Below are 22,786 nucleotides of genomic sequence, written 5' to 3' on the forward strand. Positions count from 1 at the left end.
TCCTCAGATGAGGAGAGGTGGGGGCAGTTGGGACGGTTAGTGTGTCACCTTCCACTCCCCACCCAACTTCCCTCTGGGGTCTCAGGAGACAGAAGTGAAAGTGGCAGCTGGGACCTTGGGGGGCGGGTCAGCCTGAGAGCCGTTGGGGTGAGCATAGTGATACCAGTGCTGGGTCTGGGCTGCCTGCCTTTGCAGCGGATGGGCTGTTGGTTAGACCAGGGGAGGGACTTCCCATGGAAATGAGGGCAGGGGGTAACTATGGAGTGCGGGCCCCTGGCCAAAGGAAGAGCAGGCTGAAGAGGAAAACGTGGAGAAAAGCAGGCAGCAAGTAGGCAGTCTCAGAGGAGCACTCTCTTCCAGGGCAGTGGTTGGCCCCGTATTTAAAGCTGTGAGGTCCTGTCTTCCCACCCACAGAACAAGGCAGGCCTCCTCTGACTGAAGCAGATGAAGGCAGAGTCAGGCCCCATTGCTGGGACAGTGAGAGCAAGCAGAGAGGGGAGGGGCCCTGAGGCCTGGGCCCTCAGACTGGACAGCACCAATTCGGATAAAAGGTGGAGGATGAGTGTGATGTGTCCACCTACAGTTACAGACAGGGGGCCCGAAAGAGGCCAATCCAATCAGGGAGAGCAAATCCTCCTAGAGAAATCATGACCCTGGGAAGCCACAGAGGATTTAAAGGGGCCACTCAGGGAGGCGCCTGGGTCTCCTTCTGACTCGGAAGGACAGTCCTCTAAGCCCCTGGCAAGGGAGGGCAGGCAGCACAGCTGCGTGGGCCTGCTGAGAAGGCCAGCCAGGCGGCTCTTACAGGATTAGCTTGCTGCTTTCAGGAAAGGTGCCAGGTGAGCCTAAGATGCCCAGCCAGATGGAGGGGGGCCCAGGAAGGCGGGGGACTGGGGAGAGGACCTGCACACAGCTATGCAAATTCATGCTCCTCACCAATACCCAGCTTCTCACTTTTTCATGAAGACATGTGCAAAGACCCCTCTGACTTCTGCCAGCAAGGACCCTTGCCTACCAAGGTTTCTCTGCCATTGCTATGATCTGGAGCTATCCTTCCTCTAAGTGGGAAGTCCTGTCTGTGATCTATTCTCAGTCCTTCTGCCACGCTTTATAACCAGGGCCCCACCCCAGGGAGCAGGTGAGGGGGCCAAGAGGTTCCTCCTCCCCTCCCCATCAGCTCCCTATCCCCTGGGCTGACAGGTGGGCAAGACGAGAGAGAGCAGCCGGTCCCAGACACCTGTTCCCACAGTCAGCAGGGGCCCCATGGGCCTGCCACAGCGCGTGCATAGGGGAGTCAGCGGAGAGGCAGGCAGCTGTGGGGGCTGGAGGAAAGGGGATCAGAGGTCGAGGGACATGTAAATGGAAAGGCCTGAAGCACCTTTTCAAAATCAGCCTTTCTCCTGGTCTACCCCCAACCATGACCCCTCACCGAATACGTCACATATGCATGCGTTAAAGGAAAAAAACTCGAGGTTCGAGGTCATCTGCTCCATCCCATTGCTTCCAGTTACTTTGTCCAACTGCAGCGGGAAGACGCCATGAAGAGACCAACACCTCTTCTCCTCCCACACATCCCTCCACAGGAGGTTTTCCCTGAGGAATGGGGTTGAGCTCTCTCTTATTTCTTATTCTCCCAACCCTCAACCCCAAGTATTTGTTGGCAGGATGGGAGCAGGGAAATCAAGAACACGAATCTAGAGGGATTTGGAAAGCTCATGGGGCAAAGTGGGGAAGGGTTCTGAGATCCGGAGACAACTGGCTGGGGAGCACTCAGCTTCCCAAGCCCCCCCCCCCCCCCCCAGGGTCAGACGAAGCCCTAGGCCTGTTGGTCCCCTCAGGGCCTCTTCAGTTGCTCACCTGCTCCCTACACACATACACCGAGTCCCTACTGGGACACTGCCGGCTCCCACCCCACTTGCTGGGTAGGTGCCTTAGCTGGCAAGTCCTAGGCCAGGCTAACCCTGATGTCTGGAAAAAAGGACACACCTCCTTCCTAAGGACCGGCTTTGGGGGCTCTCTCCTGTGGCACTCAATCAAAAGACAACACCTCAGGGAACAAAGCACCTTCTCTCCACTCACCACCAGACTTTAATCCTCTGCCCTCTGCCAGGGAATCCTACGAGGCCTGCTCTTCCCTTCAGCACATCCTCCTCCCTCTCCAGGGTCTCCCCTGGCCGCCCATCCCACTGCCCTCCCTGAAGGCAGAGCCCTTCCCGTAACACTCGGACAAACGCCCTTAACCCTCCTCACTGGGAGAGCCTGAGCAAGTCACTGAAACCTCTGATGCAGTCTCCCTAACTATGAAAAACACTGTGGAGAGAAAGAAACACGTTTTCATATGTTTCCATGCCCAGCACAGAGCTTGGCACACAGGGATAGGACAAATGGAAGTTTCATTCCTCCAGTCCCCAAGGACCTAAAAAAGTTTTAGCTTTTTGGTCTCCAAAAGTATATTGGAAAATAGGGTGAGTGGGGTAAAGCTCTCTTGACCAGAGGCAAAAAAAGCTCCTTCTCTATATGCTTCCCTGGTCTGCCCAACTCCTAGGGAGTGGCCAGAGCACCCAGCCAGAGGCACCAAGCCAAGGTCAGTGACCAGGCTAGAGCCCAGAGCCTCCTGGGAGGGTGAGTTTAAATGAGTAAATATGGTCCCACCTGGGTGTGGCCAGCAACAGGCCAGAGCTCCAGACAAGTCCCTCCCCTCCCAGCCTACAGCAAGAGAGAGAGATCAGACAGCCACCCCCCTTGCCCCACCTCCACCCCACTTCCAGACTCTCGGGGTCCTGTGCAGAGTTCGTGAATGCATCCCCCTGTCTCCATGCCTGGCCAGAAGCATGGCTAGGCTCCCAGGAAAGGGAGGTTGTGGCCACAGCCTCAGGAAAGGAAAAATCAGATGCGAAGGACCTCAGAGATTACCCAAGCCAGGAATCTGCCCCAAATGCCTGAGGGCTCAGATACAACCTTGCTGCATCAGAGTGGAAGGGCTCATCAGAATGAATGGGGAGGGCAACAGAAACCAGTGACAAACCACCAAAACACCCAGGTGCTCTGATCACCACAAGGCTGGGTGAAACTCCTCTGTATCTGGAAAGCTGACTTATCCAAGGACACACAAGCAGTGCGAGGGTCACAGACAGGCTAAGCCAGGGCCACAGAGGGTAAGTGGGGGAGGGGAGGGATGTAAGGGGTAGTGATGGAAGTCAGCCAGGGCTCCACAACTCACAAGCCGTGCTCTAGGGCTGCCCGTTTGTAGTCTAACCTCCATCCCTCATGCTCCAGTCAACCCTTCTCTCTTCAGAGTTCTTGTATGCCCTTCATCTCCTTACCTCCAGTTCTCCCCCACCACCACCACCACATCCCCAGTCTCCAATCCTTTAATCATCTTTGCCATTCACTACCCCCCACCCCCTACAGGGCGGCAGCTGCTCCGTGGGTGCTACACACCCACGTGTATGCACCGCACACCTTCATGCCTGTGTGCCACTCAACGCTGTGGACCTGCCAGGTGCATCTGGGCATCTCGGTCTGCACAGACCCTCCACCCAGCCCCCCTGCTAGATAGAGGAAAGGGGTCCCCAAGCTCCCCATCCCATAGCTCCAGGACAAACCCTCCTCAGAATACTTGCAGCCCCAGGCAGGGGGAGAGAAATGAAAATAAATATTCCAGGAGCCAAACTGCACCATTCCCACTAGGCCAAAGTTCAAGGCCTTTCAGCAGAGCCACCAAGAACTACTAAAGAAGAAAGTGCTTTGGGATCTCCTTTTTCCCAAGCCCAGTTAGAGCCGGCTGTCTCTCCACCAACTAGATCTACTGGGAAGTTCTTCCCCAGGTCTAAGTTCCATCCTGCCTGCTGCAATTGTGGACAGACAGGCCAACAGCAACCACAACACAGCAAGGTGTCCAGCTTCCAGAACACAGCTACTAGCACCTAACACCTCCTCCTCCCCCCATGAGTAAGTCACCAAACTGGGACAGAAGGACAGACAGTTGGCCGGACTCCGACCCCATGACTGGCCCATAAAAGCCACCAGTGATTACAGTGATGCTGAGGTTATGCTGGCCCCACCACCATCTCCTCCTTCCCTGTAAAAGGGAGATAATTGCCTCAAACCCATTGGCCCCCGAAAGCCTGGAGAGTTCCGGCCATGGTCCCAAGGGGTGGGGAGAACCTGCCCCCAGAGCCACAAGACCAGAATCTAACCCCTGGTGATGGGTTCTAGGACATCTCCTCCTCATACTCAACTGCTAGAACCCAGGTGAACCCCAACTCGGACGTGTGGCCAAGAGGTGGAGACCTCTATCACCCACCTCACTGACTCATCTTCTCCACTAAGGCCACCACCCTCTGGACGAGAGGGGCAGAGAAGCAGGGGGCCTGGCTCCAAATACAACTAGAAAAATGGTAAACCCAGCCATTTGCCCCTGACCCCCGTTGTCCCCAGAGATACAGAAACGGGTGGGACAGTGTGTGACACGGCCCACTCACACCCCGCCAGCACAAAGGTAAGCGCTGAGATTCCGGACCCAGTGCCAGCCAGAGAGGGCCGGGGACCCAGCTGCCCAGGAGGAGAAGACTGACAGGATGAGCAGAGGACCAGGAACACCACAGCAAAAGAGACCATCCCAGGGCACGGTCAGAGGAGGGGGGGGGAGGGGCTAGATAGCAATCAAAGAGGGTCTAAACCCTTGTCTAACCACCCCTCCTTGCTACTGGTCTTCCAGTCTCCCACCTGCACTGTCTACTCGCCATCTTTCCCCCATCACACCTCCCAAAAAAGACCCAGTGAGGATTTTTTTTTTTTTAAAGAAAAACCTGCTGGAGAGAGATTATATAACAGCAGCCAGAAAGACTATTATATCTCCCAGCTGATGAGAGGATCCAGTAGCCAAGAGAGGCAGAGCTGGGAAGCCCAGGCCCCTCCAGGGCAGGGCAGCAGGTACAGAGTGGGGTGAGCAATGGGCAGCACCCGCCGTCCTTCCACGTCTTCCATCACTCTGTTCCAGGCACTGGGTACAGCACACAGAAGAAGCTCTAGCCCAGCCTCCCATACCCACCCCTCAACACAAGGATTAGGATGCTCTTTGACTGGGTCCTGCTTCTTTCCCTCCTTGGACCAGGGCCTCCAAGAACAAGAATTGTGTCTTCCTTCCTTTGGTCTCTTCCTACTGTGAAGCCATCCATACCTGAGAGAGTGGCGGTTGGACTAAAGTTCTGACATAGATTTGCTGTGTGATCTTAGCTACACACACACACACACATACCAGGTGTGTTGGGGACAGGGAAGTGACAATGAGAATATGACTACCGAGACCCAAGGGTCCAAATACCCGTGCTCAGGCAAGTGAGGAAAGAGCTATATATAAGCGCCGGTGTCCCCCAATGACTTCATAGAAACGGGTCCTCAGCCATCTCACATTGATTCCATCCCACCCCCACCTCCTGCCCAGCACTGGGAAACCACAGGAAGGAAATTCATTCCCAGGCAGGCCTTGGGAGCTGGAACAGAAAGGCTCAGACCTGGAGCGGGTGTGACCCTTGGCCGCAGGCGGGTGGACGTGTGTGAACAATGACATGTGCCTTTTTGATGTTCTCCTTGACCACTGAGATTTCCCTGCTGGGGGTTTGGAGGGGAGCAGGAGGTGGACAGCTCCCTAACTTCAAAACACTCAATCTTGTGCTCCCCTCCTATCTCCAGGCCAGAGCAGCCCAAGGTCACTGCCCCAGATGGCAAATTTCCCACAGTCAAGGCTGGCACCTGAAATGCCTAGGAGGCCCATTGAGGGGATGGGGAGGGGAGGGCCACCCCCCAACTACCCCACCCCCAAAAACAAGGCCTATAAGGAAACCTTAAAAGGGAGGCTGGACACAGGGTAGGGGACACACAGGATCCACTCACGGTACCCTCCCCCAACCCATCAACAATGCACTACTTAAGGGGACTTACAGAGAGCTTCCCACTCAGGACAAACCTGGGATAACCTACTCAGTGGCTCCAAGACTGCTCACACCCAGGACCCTTCCTCTCATGAGACCTCAGGAGGCTTCCAAGAGGGCAGTTTGAATTACTGGGGAAGGGGAGGCCCTTTCCCCCATCTCTGTGAGACCCAAACCTTAAAGGATGGCGGCTGGCACTGGAAAGAGACTGAAGGAGAGACTAGATGCATCTTAGTCTCCTTGGCCCTCCCTCCCCAAAAGCCTCTACCCTATCCCCGGGACCCCCACTCTGAGCCCAAACCAGCTGGCCATAGATGGAGAGCCTGGAGAACTCTTGCCCAGATGTTGCACAGCTGCAAACTTCTGGCCAGGGGTTCTCCAGCTGGGGCTGATGACAAACCAGATCAGAGGTCTCGGAAGCGGGCTAGGAGGTCCCAAGGAAGGATCCTGCGTGTCCACCTCCGTGGTGACTCTGCGTCCCAACTCCATAGGCACCCGGCAAACCCGGGCCCGGACACACACTCACACACCCCAACCCACCACCCCGGTGTCATCTGAACAACATCTCTCCTCCCTCCCCCGCTTCCCAAACAGCTGCGGCTCCCCCCGCCCCCACCCTCCCGCCGCCCTCCCAGGCCCCCTTCTGCACCATTTCGGGCCAAGGAGGAGGGAACAGGCGGCGCGAGGAGGGAGGAGGGGGGGCCGGCTGTTAAAATGTCAGTCGCTCCCGGCTGTCACCGGAGGGCCCCTCTGAGGATGGCCTCCCTTCCCAGTCCACTCGGAGACCATTGGAACCCCCGGACACCAACAGACCGGCGCGCCTCCAAGCCGCCCGTCCCCACCCCGACCCCCTAGACCGCCCCACTTGTCCCCCACAGCCGACTCCCTAACACAAACAGTCCCCCATGTAGTCTCCCACCAACGCCACACGAAAACACAGCCCGCTCCGCGAGTTTCTCCCGGCCCAGGTGGCCACCCCATCCCACCCCTTCAGGGGGACAGTCGGGACCACCCTCCACCTCAACCCCAAGACGGAGTGGGGGAGGGGGCCTCTTAAAGCGACAGGCACATTATTTTTCTCTACTCACCGGTCCCGCTGGGGAAAAGGGGGGTGTCACGGCTGAGAAGGGGTAGCTCTCGCTTCTAGTCCGGGGTATCTTTAACACCGGGAAGCCGCAGCTCCGGGCGGGGGAATAATAAATGAGGCTGGTGTCCACGCGGGCTCTGGGCGGCGCCGAGGGGCCTGGACCCCCGTCGTGGGCGTGGGGGGCGGGCAGGCGGGCGGCGGGCAGGCGGGGGACCGGGGCCGAATACCCGACTCGCCTCCGCTGTGTTGATATTTTGCTTCCTTCCTCCTTTCGGGCTCCAAAGGTAACTCCTCCAGCCCCTGGGAGTCAAGGCCGACGTAGGCACTGCTCAGCCTAGCTTGAGGGGTGGGGAAACAGTGGTGATGGACAGGCGGGAGGCCAATGGGAGGGACTTGTGGTGCCTCGGGGGCGGGGCCCAAGCAGGGGCGGGACCGGGGACGCGGCCCCGCCCCTCGCTTCCCTTGGCCCGCGGGGCCGGGCCGGGTCAGCCCCCGCCCCTCCGCTTGACCAAGCTAGGCTGTAGCACCAAGAGCGGCAGATCCCTCCGCCGGCCGGGAGGGAGGGAGGGAGGGACAGAGCGAGGCAAAGTGGGGAGGCGAGACCCAGAGGCCTTTAAAGGGTTCGGCCCGCGGTAGAGGTGGCCCCCAGAGCTCGCGGGACCGCTGCCTAGCGCTGCTGCTACCATGCGCTTAAGGAGGTCCTTTTCCGGGAGGCTCTGTGCGCAGAGAGGAGCAGAGACACACACGCTACTCGACAGCTCCCCCCAAGCCCCAGGAGAGTTGGGAGGTGGGAGTCTAAATAGATAAATTAAGGGTAGACGTTAAGTGAAGAAAGGATTCCATCTCCCCCGCTTACTGTGTGCCCAAGCTCACTTAAAGGGACACATTCATTTCTGGGGGTTCCTTAGGGAGCTCGTTTGCTCCCTCTACCTGTGACAGACCCCTTCCCTGCCAGGGCCTGGCTCGGCAGACGCCCAGCAATTTAAAGCGACAGCTCATAGTTCTTGGGTGACCTAATCCCCAGTGACTGTGGCCACGGAGCACTTACAGCCAAGGGGGGCAATTTAAAGGGGCGGGACCCTAATTTCCCTACAGGATAGGAAACGCCCAAAAGTTTCTTATTAAAGAAGCAGCAGTAGCTCTTTAAAAAAAAAAAAATTTTTTTTTAAATTCCTGGTTGCTCCAGGGTGTGGTGAATCTTTACATGCCCTACAACAGGAGTGTGGGTGCCATACCAGCCAGATTTCCTCTCCAGCATCTCTGTTACATCTAAGTTCTGCTTTTTACCCGAGCTTGAGGAAATGATGGAATCTGACTTAGATCTCAAAGAACCTTGCAGAACAGAAGGGCACTCAGTTCTTCATACCCCCTGATTTCTATCTGGCTGGGTTCGATTTACTGGACAAAAACTGGATTCTGGGTTAAGTGCTGAAAAGACTAGCATGTACAGAGAGAGGCAGCATGTCACAGTGATTGGAAGCATCAACTTTGAAATAGTCAAGCTGTCTTGGTTCAAAGCCTTATTCCACCATTTATTAATTGTGAACAGAGGCACATTATTTAACTGCCCTGTACTTCATGATCCTCATGGGTAAAACTGGAGATGGTGGTAATAGTACCTAACCCCTAAATTTGGCTCTATGATTAAATTAGTTCACACAAGTAGATTGGTTAGAACAGTACTTCATGCTGCATTATAATAACTCAAGGGCTGGACTACAAAGACCCCTTTAGACCCATTATCACATACAAGTCTCAAAGGAGACAAGCTCAGTAGAATTGCTCTGCAGAAAGGTTTGGAGGCTTGCCCTGGCTGGTTTGGCTCAGTGGATAGAGCATCGGCCTTCGGATTTAAGGGTCCCAAGTTTGATTCCGGTCAAGGAAGGGCATATGCCCAGATTGCGGGCTTGATCCCAGTGGGGGGCATGCAGGAGGCAGCCGATCAGTGATTCTCTCTCATCATTGATGTTTCTATATCTCTCTCCCTCTGCCCTCCTCTCTGAAATCAATAAAAATTTGTATAAAAAGATATATATATATTTAAAAAAAAAAGGTTTAGAGGCTTATCTTAAATGTCCTAAGACAGGGAGCCAGCAGGCTCCTATTTTCTCGGCCTCAGTTTCCAACCCTTCCATCTGGCCCCTCCTTCAGGAAACTTGATTTAAAGTGTCCCACTTTGTCCCAAAATGCAGTTTCTCAGTTCCCCATTATATCTGGGAGGTGGGGCCCCGGCACCAGATGTTATAGTCTTCCCGGCCAGGATAGGGTAGGCAAGGGAAGCCCATGGGCCCTGTCCCCAAGGACTCTGAGAACAGAGCCTTGTGCCAGGCCTGGGGCTGTGGCTGTAGCAGGATGGGAAAGTGCACCCCCCCCCCCCCAAGTGGGGAACCTCCCCTCGCTTGTGGCCTCTATTTTTAGTGCTTCCCCAAGCTCTAGCTGGAGAAACCGTTTAGTCATCAGGGTGTTTATTTTCCGGCTGTTTCCGATGTCGGGAAAGCAGAATGTTGAGACTGGAGAGATCCAGGGCTGCTGAAAAAGACTTCTTAGGAACAGGCCTGGGAACTCAGCCTTCAGACCATTGGGTCCCAAATCACAGAAAAAACACAAGTGGGCAGGGGGCAGCCAAGTCCCCAGAGGACCTAGAGAGCTGGGTTCTCTGCCAGCCTCCAGTTTTGAGATTCTGCAAGCCAGATACCTCTCTAGCCCAGCTCTACTAGTAGGATTTTCTCAAAAACATTAGCAGCCCTGGAACAAATTCTTGCCCAGGGCTGATTCCCAGAAACCCCCTCCCCAAATTCTATAGATCTGAGTGTTGAGCCTCCCACCGACCATAGCTCCAGCCAATCTAAGCCAGAGGCAGGCTTGCCAGGGCTGTGATTGGCCAATTGGTCCTCCTGCCTTGGAATGTTGAGTCCTTAACAAAGGAATGAGGAAGGAAGGTGAGTCACCTGGGAGGGTATTAAAGGGCCAGGAGCTGGAGGGAGAAACTAAAGGTGGTGTTAGCTCAGGAAAGGAGATGGAATGTCCTGGACCCTGATATGCTGAAATGATAATTCACTAAAGAACAGAGTAGGAGAGGCTGAGGGATAGAATTTATAAATGTAGGAGAGGGTGAGGGATAGAAATATATATATATATATATATATAACATATATGTATATGGAGAGAGAGAACTTCATGGGAAAGGAAAAGTAACAAACATGAGGTCTTGATTTCTGGGGAGGACTAAGAAAGGATCTAGGGAGAAATGTTGCTGGAAATCAGATTATAATAAAGACTTCCTGAAAGTGACTCACTGCATCTTTTCCTTCTAGCCCCTAGACTACCCATCCCACAATCCTCTAGGCGGAAAATGTCTGAGCAGGCTCAGAAGCTTGGGTCTCCTTTTTCCTTCTTCTCCTCTGGCTACCAACCCATCTTTCCTAGAGAAAAGTCATCTAACAGCCCAAAGTTGCTATAACCCCCGCCCCCAAGGAGTCAGAAAGACATCCAAAGTCTTACGAAGTGTGTGTAAACGCCTCTATACGGTATCCTCTTCATTAAGTCCAAATGGCATCAATAGCTCCCTTTATTTATGCCTCCCCAAGCATCCCCAATTCAACCTAATTTGGAAAGATTTTCCTCACCCCCAAGAGCTGCTTCTCTTCCTGCCCATTGTTGCGTATCTCTGGGGAGCCATTATTGCTGTACAAGCCTGTTTGGCTGCTTGGTGACCCCTCTTGCCTTCCCCACAAGCATGTGAACAGTCTCCACCCACTACCTCCATCCATATAAACTCTTCCATTGGGTGGATCATTCCAATGATCCTAGCAAAGGCTCCACTCTCCCCCCACATCTTACATCTTGCTTGTGAGGGAAAGGGCTATCAGCAGAGTACTGGTGGTCCTTCTGTGCACACATTCTTCATGTGGACTTGTGTGTCCACCTGTGCCTCCACTTGTGCATAGTGCTCCCTACTCTGTGTATCTACTCCATCAGTGCACACCATATTGTGCTATTTTTGATTTTTAATTTATTCTTTTTCACGAGATCTTGAGCATCTTGAAGGCAACAGTTTAACTCAAATTTGGGTCTCCGGGGCTTTGCAGGGCCTGGCATGGAACGTGCTCAGCAAATATCTGTTATATAAATCTGTGAGTGTTTGTGTAACTGCATCTAGGTTAAAATTATAAAAACTGTATTGAACACCTGTATTTGTCCATTGATAACTGCTAGCCCAGGAATGGGGCTCTGATTTTGGGTTTGGGACAAGTCCCACAGGCCAGAAGTGGGCGGGAGTAAGGGAGTGGGGGGTGGGGGCGCGGGAAGGAGTAAGGCAGAAAGCTGTGCCCCAAAGCGCCAGAGGGTAGGCCAGCCAGGGCAAAGGGCAGAGGCGCAACCCTGGAACTGAAAGGGGCAGGGAAGGGGTTCCACAGCCACGTCCTAGGTCAGTGCCCGTCCCCCGCTCCCCCCCACCCGCCCAAGTTGCCTGGGCAGGATGTGGTGGCAGCTGCAGGAGGGTGGGCAGGATGTGGGGGTGGGGGCAGCTGAAACGCAGCCTGACAGTCGTCTCCCCAACTCCTCCCTCCTTCTCTCTCCCCTCCCCATCCGCCCCCTCCAGGTCACGTGCTTCCAGCCGGGGCACCGAAGGACTATTTCCCCTTTACGCGGAAGGACATAATTGACATCGCAAACTGCAGTCACCGGCGACTTCAGCTGCATCGCGCCTTTTCTTTACCCGTAGTCCAGGACGTAAAGTTTGCCAGATACACATTTCTTTCAAGTCCTGATCACTAATCCAGGAATGGCCCCTTTAAATGCAAATGACCGCCTTCTGGCTCTCGCCCCCCAACCCCCATTCCAACTTCGCTCCTCGTGCCCAGACCGCGCCAGCTGCCATTGACGTCACGCGTGCGTCAGCGTCGCCAACCCAACCAGACGGCACGTGGGGGGAAGAAGGTGGCCTTAAAGGGCCAGAAGCTTTGGGTCTGCCCGGTTACTGCTGTGAGATTTGAAAAAGAGGAATGAAATGGGAGGTGGGAAAATCTATTGGAACGGGAAGAAATGCAGGATAGACATTAGGAAAGACGTCCATCTATGTTCCCCAGAAGGCTGCGCCTAGGAGAGAGACCCAGAAGGAGCAGGACAGCTCTGAGGGTGAAAAAGACTCAACATTGAAGACTAGCCCTGTTACAACTTCAGCCTCTCCTCCACACGTCTAAGGACTTTGTTCACTTGGTATTCTCAGCACTAAGAACAAAACGCGTAGGGGATACGGATGGAGTCCAGTACAAAGCCACCTCCTGTAGGAAGCTTTCCCTGATTGCCCCACTGAGCATGCATTGCACATACCCACAGCTAAAGACAATCTTACTCTCTTTTGAACACTCACACATGGCATTTAATGAACCTGCATCTTCCTTCCATGCATTAGTGACCATAGGACAGTGGTTAAAAGTACCGAACTTGGAATCATGTACACCTGTGTTCCAATTCCATTTATATAGCTAAGTGACTTTGGACGAGTCTCTTTCTCTTAGTTCTAATAACTGTCAAACGGGGTCAATGCTGTTTAGACCATAGACTTGCTATGAGGATTAAATGGGACAATTTCTGTGAAGCTCTTGTGTGATATCTATTGCATAGCAAGCACTCAATACTGGTGGGGAGTAGGTTTTAAGATGGCCATCTCCCGCACTGAACTGAGCTTTTTGAGTCAAGGACCTTGCTATACTAATTTATTCTCGGCATCAATACAGTGGGAGGCTTATACCACCTGGTGCTTTTAAAATGTTTGCTGAGCCCTGGCCGGTTTGGCTCAGTGGATGGAGCATCGGCCTGTAGACTGAGGGGTCCCAGGTTCGATTCCAGTCAAGGGCATGTACCTTGGTTGCGGCACATCCCCAGTAGGGGGTGTGCAGGAAGCAGCTGATCGATGTTTCTAGCTCTCTATCCCTCTCCCTTCCTCTCTGTAAAAAAATCAATTAAAAAAATATATATTTTTTAAAAATATATTTTATTAATTTTTTACAGAGAGAAAAGGAGAAGGATAGAGAGTTAGAAACATCAATGAGAGAGAAACATCGATCAGCTGCCTCCTGCACACTCCCCACTGGGCATGTGCCCGCAAACAAGGCACACGCCCCTGACCAGAATCGAACCTGGGACCCTTGAGTCCGCAGGCCAATGCTCTATCCACTGAGCCAAACCGGTTAGGGCTAAAATATATATATTTTTAAAAAATGTTTGCTGAATGAATAAACAGGAATGAATGAATGATATCAGTGTTCCCTGAAATCTGACCCCTGAAGTTGTTACCCAAAAGGAGAAAACATTAGAAATGTCCCCTCTGTGCCCAGGTTTTAAGCTCTGTAGTGGAGCCTCAGGTAGAGTTGGGGTGAGGCCCTAATCTCTGTGGTTGAATAAAAAGTATTATGCAAACAAGCTGCAAATGATTGGCCTGCAGTGGAGACTTGAGGGGGCCTCCCCACCTCTCCCCATCCCCAGCTCAGCTGCTGAAACCCTGTCCCAGGAAACCCAGGCTGGGCTTCTGCCAGGGACATAAGACACTGAAAGGGAGCAGGGAGAGGGGAGCTTCTTGCCCTTTTAAATTTCTCAGTCAGACAGGAATCCATCTCTGGCCTTTTCTTTTCTGGAGCCTAGTCTGTCCCCCCATCAATTCCTTTCTCCGACTCTGCCTCCCCCCACCCACCCCAACCTTCATTCATTCCCTCCCTAGCTTCCCAATAGTTATAGTGGGGGCAGGAGGCACAACACCTCTTAAACCTGATTCCAGCTTCTCGGTCAGAGGATCAGTAGCCACCTCGTCCTGGTTCAGCCTGTCTTGCAGCTGCTGGTTGGTCTCATTGTCAGTATCTGTCCCCATCTCTGAAGTACCAGGGCTGACAGACAACAGAAGGGCCTTCCTGCCGGGGGAGGAGCTATGAGCAAGAGGTAGTAAGAGCCCTCTCCTTCCTTGAAGACCTGGAAGAAGCGGTGAGACCCTCCTGAGGGGCCAGGATAGGGGTGGGGCTGTGGGAGAGATGCAGGTGGGTTTCCCCCACAAAAATCTCCCATAGGCCTTGATGCTGGCTCCACCCCCTGCAGGAGTGGGGTGGCACCCAGGAGCACTCTGTGTTCCAGAAAACCCCAAAATAACAGCTTTTGCCGACCAGTTGCTATTTCTGTCCATCTTGTTTAATTATTCAAACCCAAGTTGGGGAGTGAACTATAAAAAGCTCTCCTACTTGGGGACCCAGGAGAGCCGGGAGTCTCGCCAGGTTGCAACAGCAGCAGACAACAGGGTTTGGGTGAGGTCATTTGGTCCGGCCTCCTGCCTCCTCTGTTCCATCTGCTGTTTGCCTGCTTCCTCTGCTGGAAGGCAGCATCTAGACCACCCGTCCCCAAGCTTCCCTCCTGCCCTCGTTTCAGCACCTCTCCTAACCCATCCTACCTGGGAGCTGAGCTCCACCCCATCTCTCTTCACTCTGTATCTCCTCTCAGCTGTCTCTTTGCTGAATGCTTTCTTGTCATGGTTATTTTTTTAAAATATATTTTTAAATTGATTTCAGAAGGGAAGGGGTAGAAAAAGAGAGAGATAAAAACATCAATGATGAGAGAGAATCACTGATCGGCTGCTTCACCATGCCCCACACTGGGGATTGAGCCCGCAGCCCAGGCATGTGCCCTGACCAGATTGGAACCATGACCTCCTGGTTCATAGGTCAACACTCAACCACTGAGCCACGCTGGCCGGGCTGTCCTGGTTCTTAACCCAGAGACAGTCGTCAGACCCAAGCATCAAGGACTAAGGAAGGGGGTGGCAGGGGGTATAGGTAAAGAGGTCAAGTCAGGGGACACAGATGGGGAGACGGGAGGCACTCTGTCAGCTGGGGGCAGGCAGGTTCCTGGCGTCAGGTGTGAGCCTCTCCAGAGGTTTCTCCTGAAGACTCTGATCTTGCAGCCGAGAGGACGGGGAGAGGGCAGCAGGAAGGGCCTGCTTTCTTGGCTGGGCCTGGTCCTCTTCTCAGTTGCCAGAAGCCTAAGGTCAGTCTCCATTGAAGCTAAAGTCCAGGGCAGGCTCAGTGAGGAAAGCAGGATTCCCCTAGGGGCTCTTCATGACCCCCTCCCACCACAGGCTTTTCCTAGAAAGATGGTAACAAGGGGTGTATCATGGTTGCTATGGCAACATAGGATCATGGCCCTTGGAGGTGGTGTGTAAGGGGGTTGTGTTAGTGAAGAGGAGACTGGAAGTTACAGTCTGAGCAGCAGGGGCCAAAGAGAAGCTGGAGTTATAGCCTGGGCAAAAGGACAGGGGCAAGAGGAGAGACCACAGGGGCAGATCCAGAGCCCAGGGCAGACACGTGGGATTGAGAAGCGCAATGTGGGAGGGGGAGCCAGCAATCTGGCAGAAGCTGGGGAGAGGGCAGCATGGCAGGACTTTCCAGGAGTGAGTGTCTTGAGAGTTATAAAGGAACCTGGGGTTCCACATTTGGGCCTCTTTGGGGGCTTGTTCCCACACATTCCCTGGCAGCAGCAGCGGCGGCGGCGGCAGCAGCTCCTGTAGCTCTAGCCTGGCTCTCCCTGCTTTGGCTGCTACGAGAGCTGCAAGGGAAGTTGCTGAGGTCTGGGAAGAGGCACACCATTGCTAAGCAACCAAAGTCTGTGTACCTGGAGGGCATTGGAGGGGGCCCTGGCACCTAACACTCAGAGGCAGAAAGGTATAAAGGAGCAGGGTGGACAAAGCTCAAGGCTCCCTCTCCCATCTTCCTCAAGACAGTTACAGAGGAGGGCTGTCTCCATCACTCAGCAGGCATGTTAATGAGTAAGTGTGTGGTCCTTTCTCAGAATGCTGTGTGTGCGCACGCCTGTGACACTCATCAGACTCTGAGGACGGAGGTTAGGGAACCCAAGACCAGGTTCAGCATCTTTCACAGAGTGACAGGAGGGTCCAGGGCCTGCCCCATCTGCTAAAAGGCAGGAGCCTCAGTGGAAAGGCAAAGGCCTGAGGGTGGCATCTTGGTGGGGCCAGAAAGAGAGGAAAAGCTGGTTGTAACCTGCACCAGCCTCCTAGTCAGACCGAGTCTCCACAGAGGGGAGGCGGCCTGGCAGGGGGGTCCCACACCCGCCCTGGATGTCTGTGTTCCCAAAGCGGAAGTACTCCACTGAATTCCATTATTTTTATTTATTGGTGTTAGAGAGAGAGGAAGGGAGGGATATCTGTTGTTCCATTTAGCTATGGATTCATTTGTTGCTTCTGACCTTTTTAAAAAAGGTTTGAAAGCATGGATCCCAACACTGAAAGATTTTCACTAATAGGAATGTTCATGGTGCATTATCTACTCACAAGCACATTTAGGATGAAACAATAACAACAATCCAAGTAAACCACCCAGGTGTATTTCTGAAAAGAGTGACATCTCCTCAAGAAGGGCCTCAGGCGGGTCGCCGGGAGCTGTTCCAGAAGAAGGCACTGTTACCACAGGAGATGACAGCGCCATGCCTGTTATGGGCTCTGAAGACCTTCCCATGGGATGCGATGTGGAAGTGGCACATACAAAAAGCTCAGTCATTTCTAGCTTTGTGACCTGAGACATGTCATTGATCCTCTCTGAGCCTCAGTGTCCTCAGTGACAATGTGAGGGCAATACTGATAAGGTGCTGCAAAGCCCTAGCCTGTGTGGCTCAGTTGGTTGGAGCATACACCGAAGGGTTCGGTTCCCAGTCAGGGCACGTACCCAGGTTGCGGGTTTGATACTCAGTCTGGGTGCGTGTGGGAGGCAGCCAATCGATGTTTCCCTCTCATGTTAATGTTTCTCTCTCTCTCCCTCTCCTTCCCCCTCTCTCTCTGAAATCAGTGAAGGCATATCCTAGGGTGAGGATAAAAAAAATAATAGAAGTGCTGCAAAAATTACAGTAGATCGTGTAAAAATGGATGTATGTATGGTGCCTTGCAACAAAGCCCCTCTCCATCCATCCCCTACAGAACAAGAGGACCGTTTGCCAACCAAGGGGTTGCAAACCTGTTGGTATAGTACCAGGAAGCAGAGGTTTATGGAACATCTGAGTTTCCTCTTTCTCATGGCCGGGGCCAGGGGGAGGTCGGTCATATTTGGAACAAGAAAGAGTATCAAAAAAGAGTCCTCCGCTGAAGCAAGTAGAGTCCTGGTGACAGAAGACAAAAGGAACACAATTCCCAACTTGCATTTTCTTGCTATTTCTCTCCTAAGGCAGATATTTAAAGTGGGAAGAAGAGATCTGAAGTGCTGGAAAGGTGAGAATCGAGTCTACCGCCCGTTTGTTCGAGGACTTCCTACCTCCACCCTGTGAAGGTCAGCGGCGGCGTGGAGAGAGGGTGCACAGATGGCGGTGGGGCCTTGCCCCCGGTCTGTGAAGAGTTTTGGAGAATAGAAGAAGAGGTGTCAAAAGACTGGAGGTAAAAATAGAAGGCTCCAGTCTTTAAGAGAGGGAAAGATAGATTTTCAAAACTCTAGGCTGGAGCCTCCACCACCTTTGGGAAAGCTAGAGAAGCAAGCAGGGGTCATCTGCAGTCGCTGGGGGTCGCAGGCCACTGACTACTCAGTGTGGACATCGCCCGGGAGACGGTAGCACTGCCGAGAAGCTCAGCAGACTCCAGCCCTGCTAATCACAACTTGCATTTTAACAGGATTCATGGGTGATTTGAATGCATGCCTTCAAGACTGAGAAGCACATCTCATCGCAAGAAAAAAATAGTAACAATGTGTGGTGACCACTAGACGCTGTTCACTAGGCTTATTGTGGTGCAATCTATGCAAATATCAAATATTGTGAGAAACAGTCATGCGCCACAGAAGAATTTTCGATCCATGATGGACTGCATAGATGATGGTGGTTCCATAAGATGGTAACAGAGCCAAAAAGTATGTATCAGCCATCGTAACGTTGTAGCACAAAGGTTGCAAAAATCAGCAAGGCTGTGACTGAAGACGGCAAACAGCTTTACCCTGGTGTGGCTGAGGAGCGCCTAGAGGTGGTTCCTGAGGAATGGACTAATGAGGAGCTGGTGCCAGAACAGGAACACAAAGCTGAAGAAGAGGCAAGAGAAAAGGAAAGTGCAGGAGAAAAAGATGAACCCCCAAGAAAATTCAGTGAAAGGTGTTAGCAGAAGCTTTTGTTCCTTAAAAAGTGAGCCTACCTGGTTTGGCTCAGTGGATAGAGCGTCGGCCTGTGGAATGATGGGTCCTGGGTTCGATTCCAGTCAAGGGCACGTACCTTGATTGCTGGCTCAATCCCCAGCCCTGGTTGGGGTGCGTGCAGGAGGCTACTTAGGCATGTGCCCTGACAGGGAATCGAACTGTGACCTCCTGGTTCATAGGTCGTATAGGTCACTGCTCCATCACTGAGCCACACCAGCCAAGCTGAAGCACATAGTCTTAACTTTGACCAAGTCCAATTTATTAAAAAAAATACTTTTATTTTGGTCACTTTGCTTTTTAGTGTCCTAGGAAATCACTGCCTAATCCAAAGTCAGGAAAATTTGTATCTATGTTTTCTTCCAAGTCTTAGTTTTAGCTCTTACTTAAGGTCTGTGATCCATTTTGATTAACTTATCTTGATCTGAGATGGATGTTTGTATATGGTGAGGTAGGGGTCCAACTTCCTTCTTTCTTTTTTTTTTAAAAAAATATATTTTTATTGATTTTTTACAGAGAGGAGGGAGAGGGATAGAGAGCTAGAAACATCGATGAGAGAGAAACATCGATCAGCTGCCTCCTGCACGCCTCCTACTGGGGATGTGCCCGCAACCAAGGTACATGCCCTTGACCGGAATCGAACCTGGGACCCTTCAGTCCGAAGGCCGACGTTCTATCCACTGAGCCAAACTGGTTTCGGCCCAACTTCCTTCTTTCATATGTGGATACCCAGTGGTCCCAGCACCATCTGGCAGGAAGACTAGTCTTCCCCATTGAACTGTCCTGGCGCCCTACACTTAGTTTTTATCTCGCCAAATTGTCCTCCGAAGAGGTTGCTCTACTCCCACCCACAGGAGCCAAGTGCCTGCATCTCAGACGGAGCACTGGAGGTCAGGAAAGGACACTGATAAACGGACGCTCCCCAGGGACACTCACTCACAGTGGAGGAGTCGGGGTAGGCTTGGGAGAGCGTGGGTTGAAGAAAGAGGAAATGTTTCTTTCAGAGGAAAATGCCGGGGAATATATATCCTGAGTGGCTGGGCCTGAATTTAAAGCCCTGCCCTGCCCCTTACCAGCTGTGTAACCTTGGACCGATACCAACCCTACTTACCTCATTTGCATTACATTAAACAAAGATAGTGACCACGTACATTTGTAGAGGTGCCGTATATGCAAATATCCCACTCTATGACAGGCCCTAAATAAGGGTAGCTATTGTGACATTCCTATATGTGCTGTATGGGGCCCGGATCATGTGACAGTGGGGGAGCATCACAGTGGGATGGTGTTGGAGTCATTTGGTGTGAGAGTTCTAATGACTGATCATGTGTAGAAACTTGGATCCACTGGGATGTGTCACTGTCACCCAGAGCAAGGCGGTACTTGAAGTATTTGCTGTGACATGTTAAGAGGGGGAAAGGATGTGACAGACTGAATGTGACAGCAAGACAAATCCCGAGTGACATGATGGGATGGAGTGCAGGGAGGCAGGCTGCAGCAGGCAAACTTGGGGGGCCCACCAGGGGCTGCCCTGTCCCCTTTCAGGGGGCAGGGAGGGAAGGGGGGGGCTTTCCTCACGGGGGGGAGGGTTTTGTGCAGTATCTCTAAGGAGCTGCCGCTCAAGTACCTTCGGTGTTGTCATCCAAGGCTCCGGAAAAGAACCTGCTGGAAATGTGTGCAAAACGGGTGGGGTGGAATCCGGACTGGTTTCTCCTCTTCTTGGCTTTAGTCTTCAGGGTGGCTGATAAAAACAGAATCGCAGAATCGAAACCTAAGAATTTCTTCCTCCTCCTCTCTGTCCCCTGGGGAGGTAAGAGTGGCATAAATGCCACATCTCATTAAGCTTTTACAAGCTCAGACGGGCAGAGTGGTCCCACGTGGGAGGCAGGCAGGGGGGCTTGGGGAGGCTGTAGGAAAGATCTGTCCAAGACCATGGAGGCCTGCTCTGCAGCAAATGAAATAAGGGGTAACAACTGATGTGAGGTAATAGCTGCTTTTATTAAAATGATATCAGAAGGGCAACAGGGACAGGAAGTTGGTAGATGTGGGGACAAGAGAGAGAGTGGCAGAGATAAGACAGTAGGCCTATCAAAATTGCCTTGGAAGAATCAGCTCTAAGGGAAAGACTGCTCTTAGTACCACATGAAGCTGAAATACTGAGGTCTGAAACATGAGTGGGAATCTTATTGCCCTTGACCTCAGGTGGCTTTAAATCCAAGGTATAAAAGATTGGCATAAATATTAGTTTGAATAAGGGAAATGAGAACTATTTTTCTGAGCTCAAACAGATGAAAGAATTAAAACCACAATCCAAAGTGTAAACCTGGAGAGAGAGGATAAATACCCTAGTGATCCACACATAAAACAGCCCATAAACCAAGGACTGGGATTTGAGGTTAATGGAGGGTCTTCTTGCCGATGCCACCATGGAGGATAACAGAGCCACAGCTCCACATGGGCATTACCGAGCACTGTCCACTCCCTCCTGGGTGGGCGGGGGAGGCTGGAGGGTGTGGGGTGTCACAGCAGCGGACTGGCCTGGGCTTCAGCAGGGCAGGAACACCCACTGCTGATGAAGCAGGAGGGATAGGGAGCCCAGCCCTGGCCTCAGGGACTGCAGAGAAGGGAGAGGAAATAAGGAGGCAAGTGCAGTGCATGTGATATTGGGGTGACCACGGGAGGGCAGCAGCAGACACAGTGCGGTTGTCTTCCCTGGCCAAAGGGCAGGGCTCTGTCCCATCCAGGTTCACGCCCTACCATCTAGAACACTATGGGGTTCTGGGACTTAAAAGTCGCAGAGCCAGACTCTGGGGCGAGGCTGACTTTAGCCAACTAGAGACCCCGTTTGTGGCCAGGTAGACAAATTCCTTCCAGCCAGGGAAGGGGTGCAGGTTCCTTGAACCTTGTCCAGTCCTGAGCTCTGGGTGTCTGCAGGGAAGCCGAGTAGTGAGTTAGTGTTAAAAAAAAAAGCATCCAGCGAAATAAGGGCTTGGGTGGCACCCACTGCCTCTGTCACTTCCGCAAGAATTTCTTGTTGAGGAGGAAGATGAGGAGGTTGACGTTGACCTTGGCCTTGCTGAAGAGTTTCATGACAGCCACACCCTCGTACTGGAGCTGCAGGAGGTCCTAGGAGAAAGGGAGGGGCAGGGAGGAGAGTTTAAGGGTTCTTTACTGTGGCCCCGCCAGTCTCTGAAACATCTTGGAGCCTTACACAGTCATCCAGTGGCACTGGCCACTTCAATGGGGCGCTGCACCTCACTTCACAGATGAGGAAACCAAGGCCAGTGACATGACCAAATGTCAATTCAAGCAGAGTCGGGGCCTGAAACCAGTTTTCTCACTCAAAAGGCAAAACAGCCCAGCCAGTGTGGCTCTATGGTTGGGCGTCGACCTATGAACCAGGAGGTCGCGGTTCGATTCCTGGTCAGGGCACATGCCCAGGTTGCGGGCTTGATCCCCAGTAAGGGATGTGCAGGAGGAAGCTAATCAGTGGTTCTCTCTCATCATTGATGTTTCTATCTCTCACTCCCTCTCCCTTCCACTCTGAAATCAATAAAAAAATAAAATAAAAGCCAAAACAGCAGAGCAAAAAGATTTTTTTTGTTTTGTTAATCCTCACCCGAGGATATTTTTTCCATTGACTTCTAGAGAGAGTGGGAGGGAGGGAGACAGAGAAACATCTACGTGAGAGAGTCACATCCATTGGTTGCCTCCCACACGCACTCCAACGGATGCCGGGGATCGAGCCTGCGACCCTTCAGTTAGCAGGCTGGCACTCTAACCACTGACCAAAACTGGCCAGGGCAGCAAAAAGATTTGGATTTAAAACCATTGCTTTCCTGAATGGCCTCTGACTTAGGCCGGCTTTTTAACCTTTTATCCTCAGAGCCTGTAAAACAGGCCTAATGCTTCAGAGCTGTGGAGAGGATTAAACGAGATAGCGTGTCAAGTCCCTGACTTGCGATAGGGCTTCAAGTATTAATCTACTTCGGACGTTGCCAGCCAGTCATTCTCCTGATGCTTGGCAGGGGGTCAGCAAAGACCCTCTCCCTTTTCTTCAGGAACCGACGATGCTGATTGGGTGGGGAACAGAGCGGATGTCATCTGGGGTCGGCCCACGTCATTTGGCTCGCACCTAAAGCCTGGCAGGTGGCCTGAGGCTCATGAGAGTGTCCCCTCACCTGATAGTGAAGCTGAAATCGCTCCATGTCCACACCCAGGAACTTGGCATTCACTTCGAACTTTCCCGCCTCATCTCCAGGACTGATGTCAAAGATCACATTTCTAAAGCTATCAGGAACAGGATTCAAAATGGGGACTGTTGCCTCTTTCCAGGGTCATAGTCCCACTCTCCCACCCACGGCTCCTCATCCCGGGCAGTGCCGTGCCGCCCGGAGCCCAGCCCTCCCCTCTGTCATCCCAGGGCCCAGCTCTGTCTTGTCCCAATTTTACTTCTGATCACCATCCCGCATCTATCTGCCCGGCCCCAATCAGATGTTCTCTCCTCTGGGAATCTTTCCCAGGGTCCTCTGCCGTGGGGTGTCTAGAACTGTGCCAGACTACGCCCACTGCCTTTAACTTTCTGTGTGGAGATGGCTGACCTCCCCACCATT

The 22,786-nt window shown here is 52.7% G+C and overlaps 2 protein-coding genes across 7 annotated transcripts in view; both read right to left on the bottom strand.

Moving 5' to 3' along the window:
* The window catches only part of MEF2D (myocyte enhancer factor 2D), a 40,000-nt gene extending 32,647 nt beyond the window's left edge, over nt 1-7,353 (bottom strand). For 3 of the 4 annotated variants that reach the window (XM_079760816.1, XM_079760817.1, XM_079760815.1), the window contains exon 1: nt 7,022-7,351. The gene's annotated coding sequence lies outside the window, so the exon portion shown is untranslated. Of the gene's footprint in view, nt 1-7,021 lie in introns of all 4 variants that reach the window. The other variant, XM_079760818.1, reaches the window with a different exon arrangement.
* Nucleotides 7,354-17,074: 9,721 nt separating this feature from the next.
* Nucleotides 17,075-22,786, bottom strand: part of IQGAP3 (IQ motif containing GTPase activating protein 3) — a 40,952-nt gene continuing 35,240 nt past the window's right edge. For 2 of the 3 annotated variants that reach the window (XR_013813006.1, XR_013813007.1), the window contains exons 37-39: nt 22,355-22,463; nt 19,801-21,299; nt 17,075-17,163 (exon numbers count right to left, since the gene is read on the bottom strand). Coding sequence is in view for 1 of the 3 variants with exons in the window: in XM_079762188.1 (XP_079618314.1) it covers nt 21,186-21,299; nt 22,355-22,463 (223 nt within the window). In the remaining 2 variants the exon portion in view is untranslated. Of the gene's footprint in view, nt 17,164-18,846; nt 21,300-22,354; nt 22,464-22,786 lie in introns of those variants that run through there. The other variant, XM_079762188.1, reaches the window with a different exon arrangement.

This window comes from Cnephaeus nilssonii (assembly GCF_951640355.1).
Source record: "Cnephaeus nilssonii genome assembly, chromosome: 21".
Lineage (NCBI taxonomy): Eukaryota > Metazoa > Chordata > Mammalia > Chiroptera > Vespertilionidae > Cnephaeus > Cnephaeus nilssonii.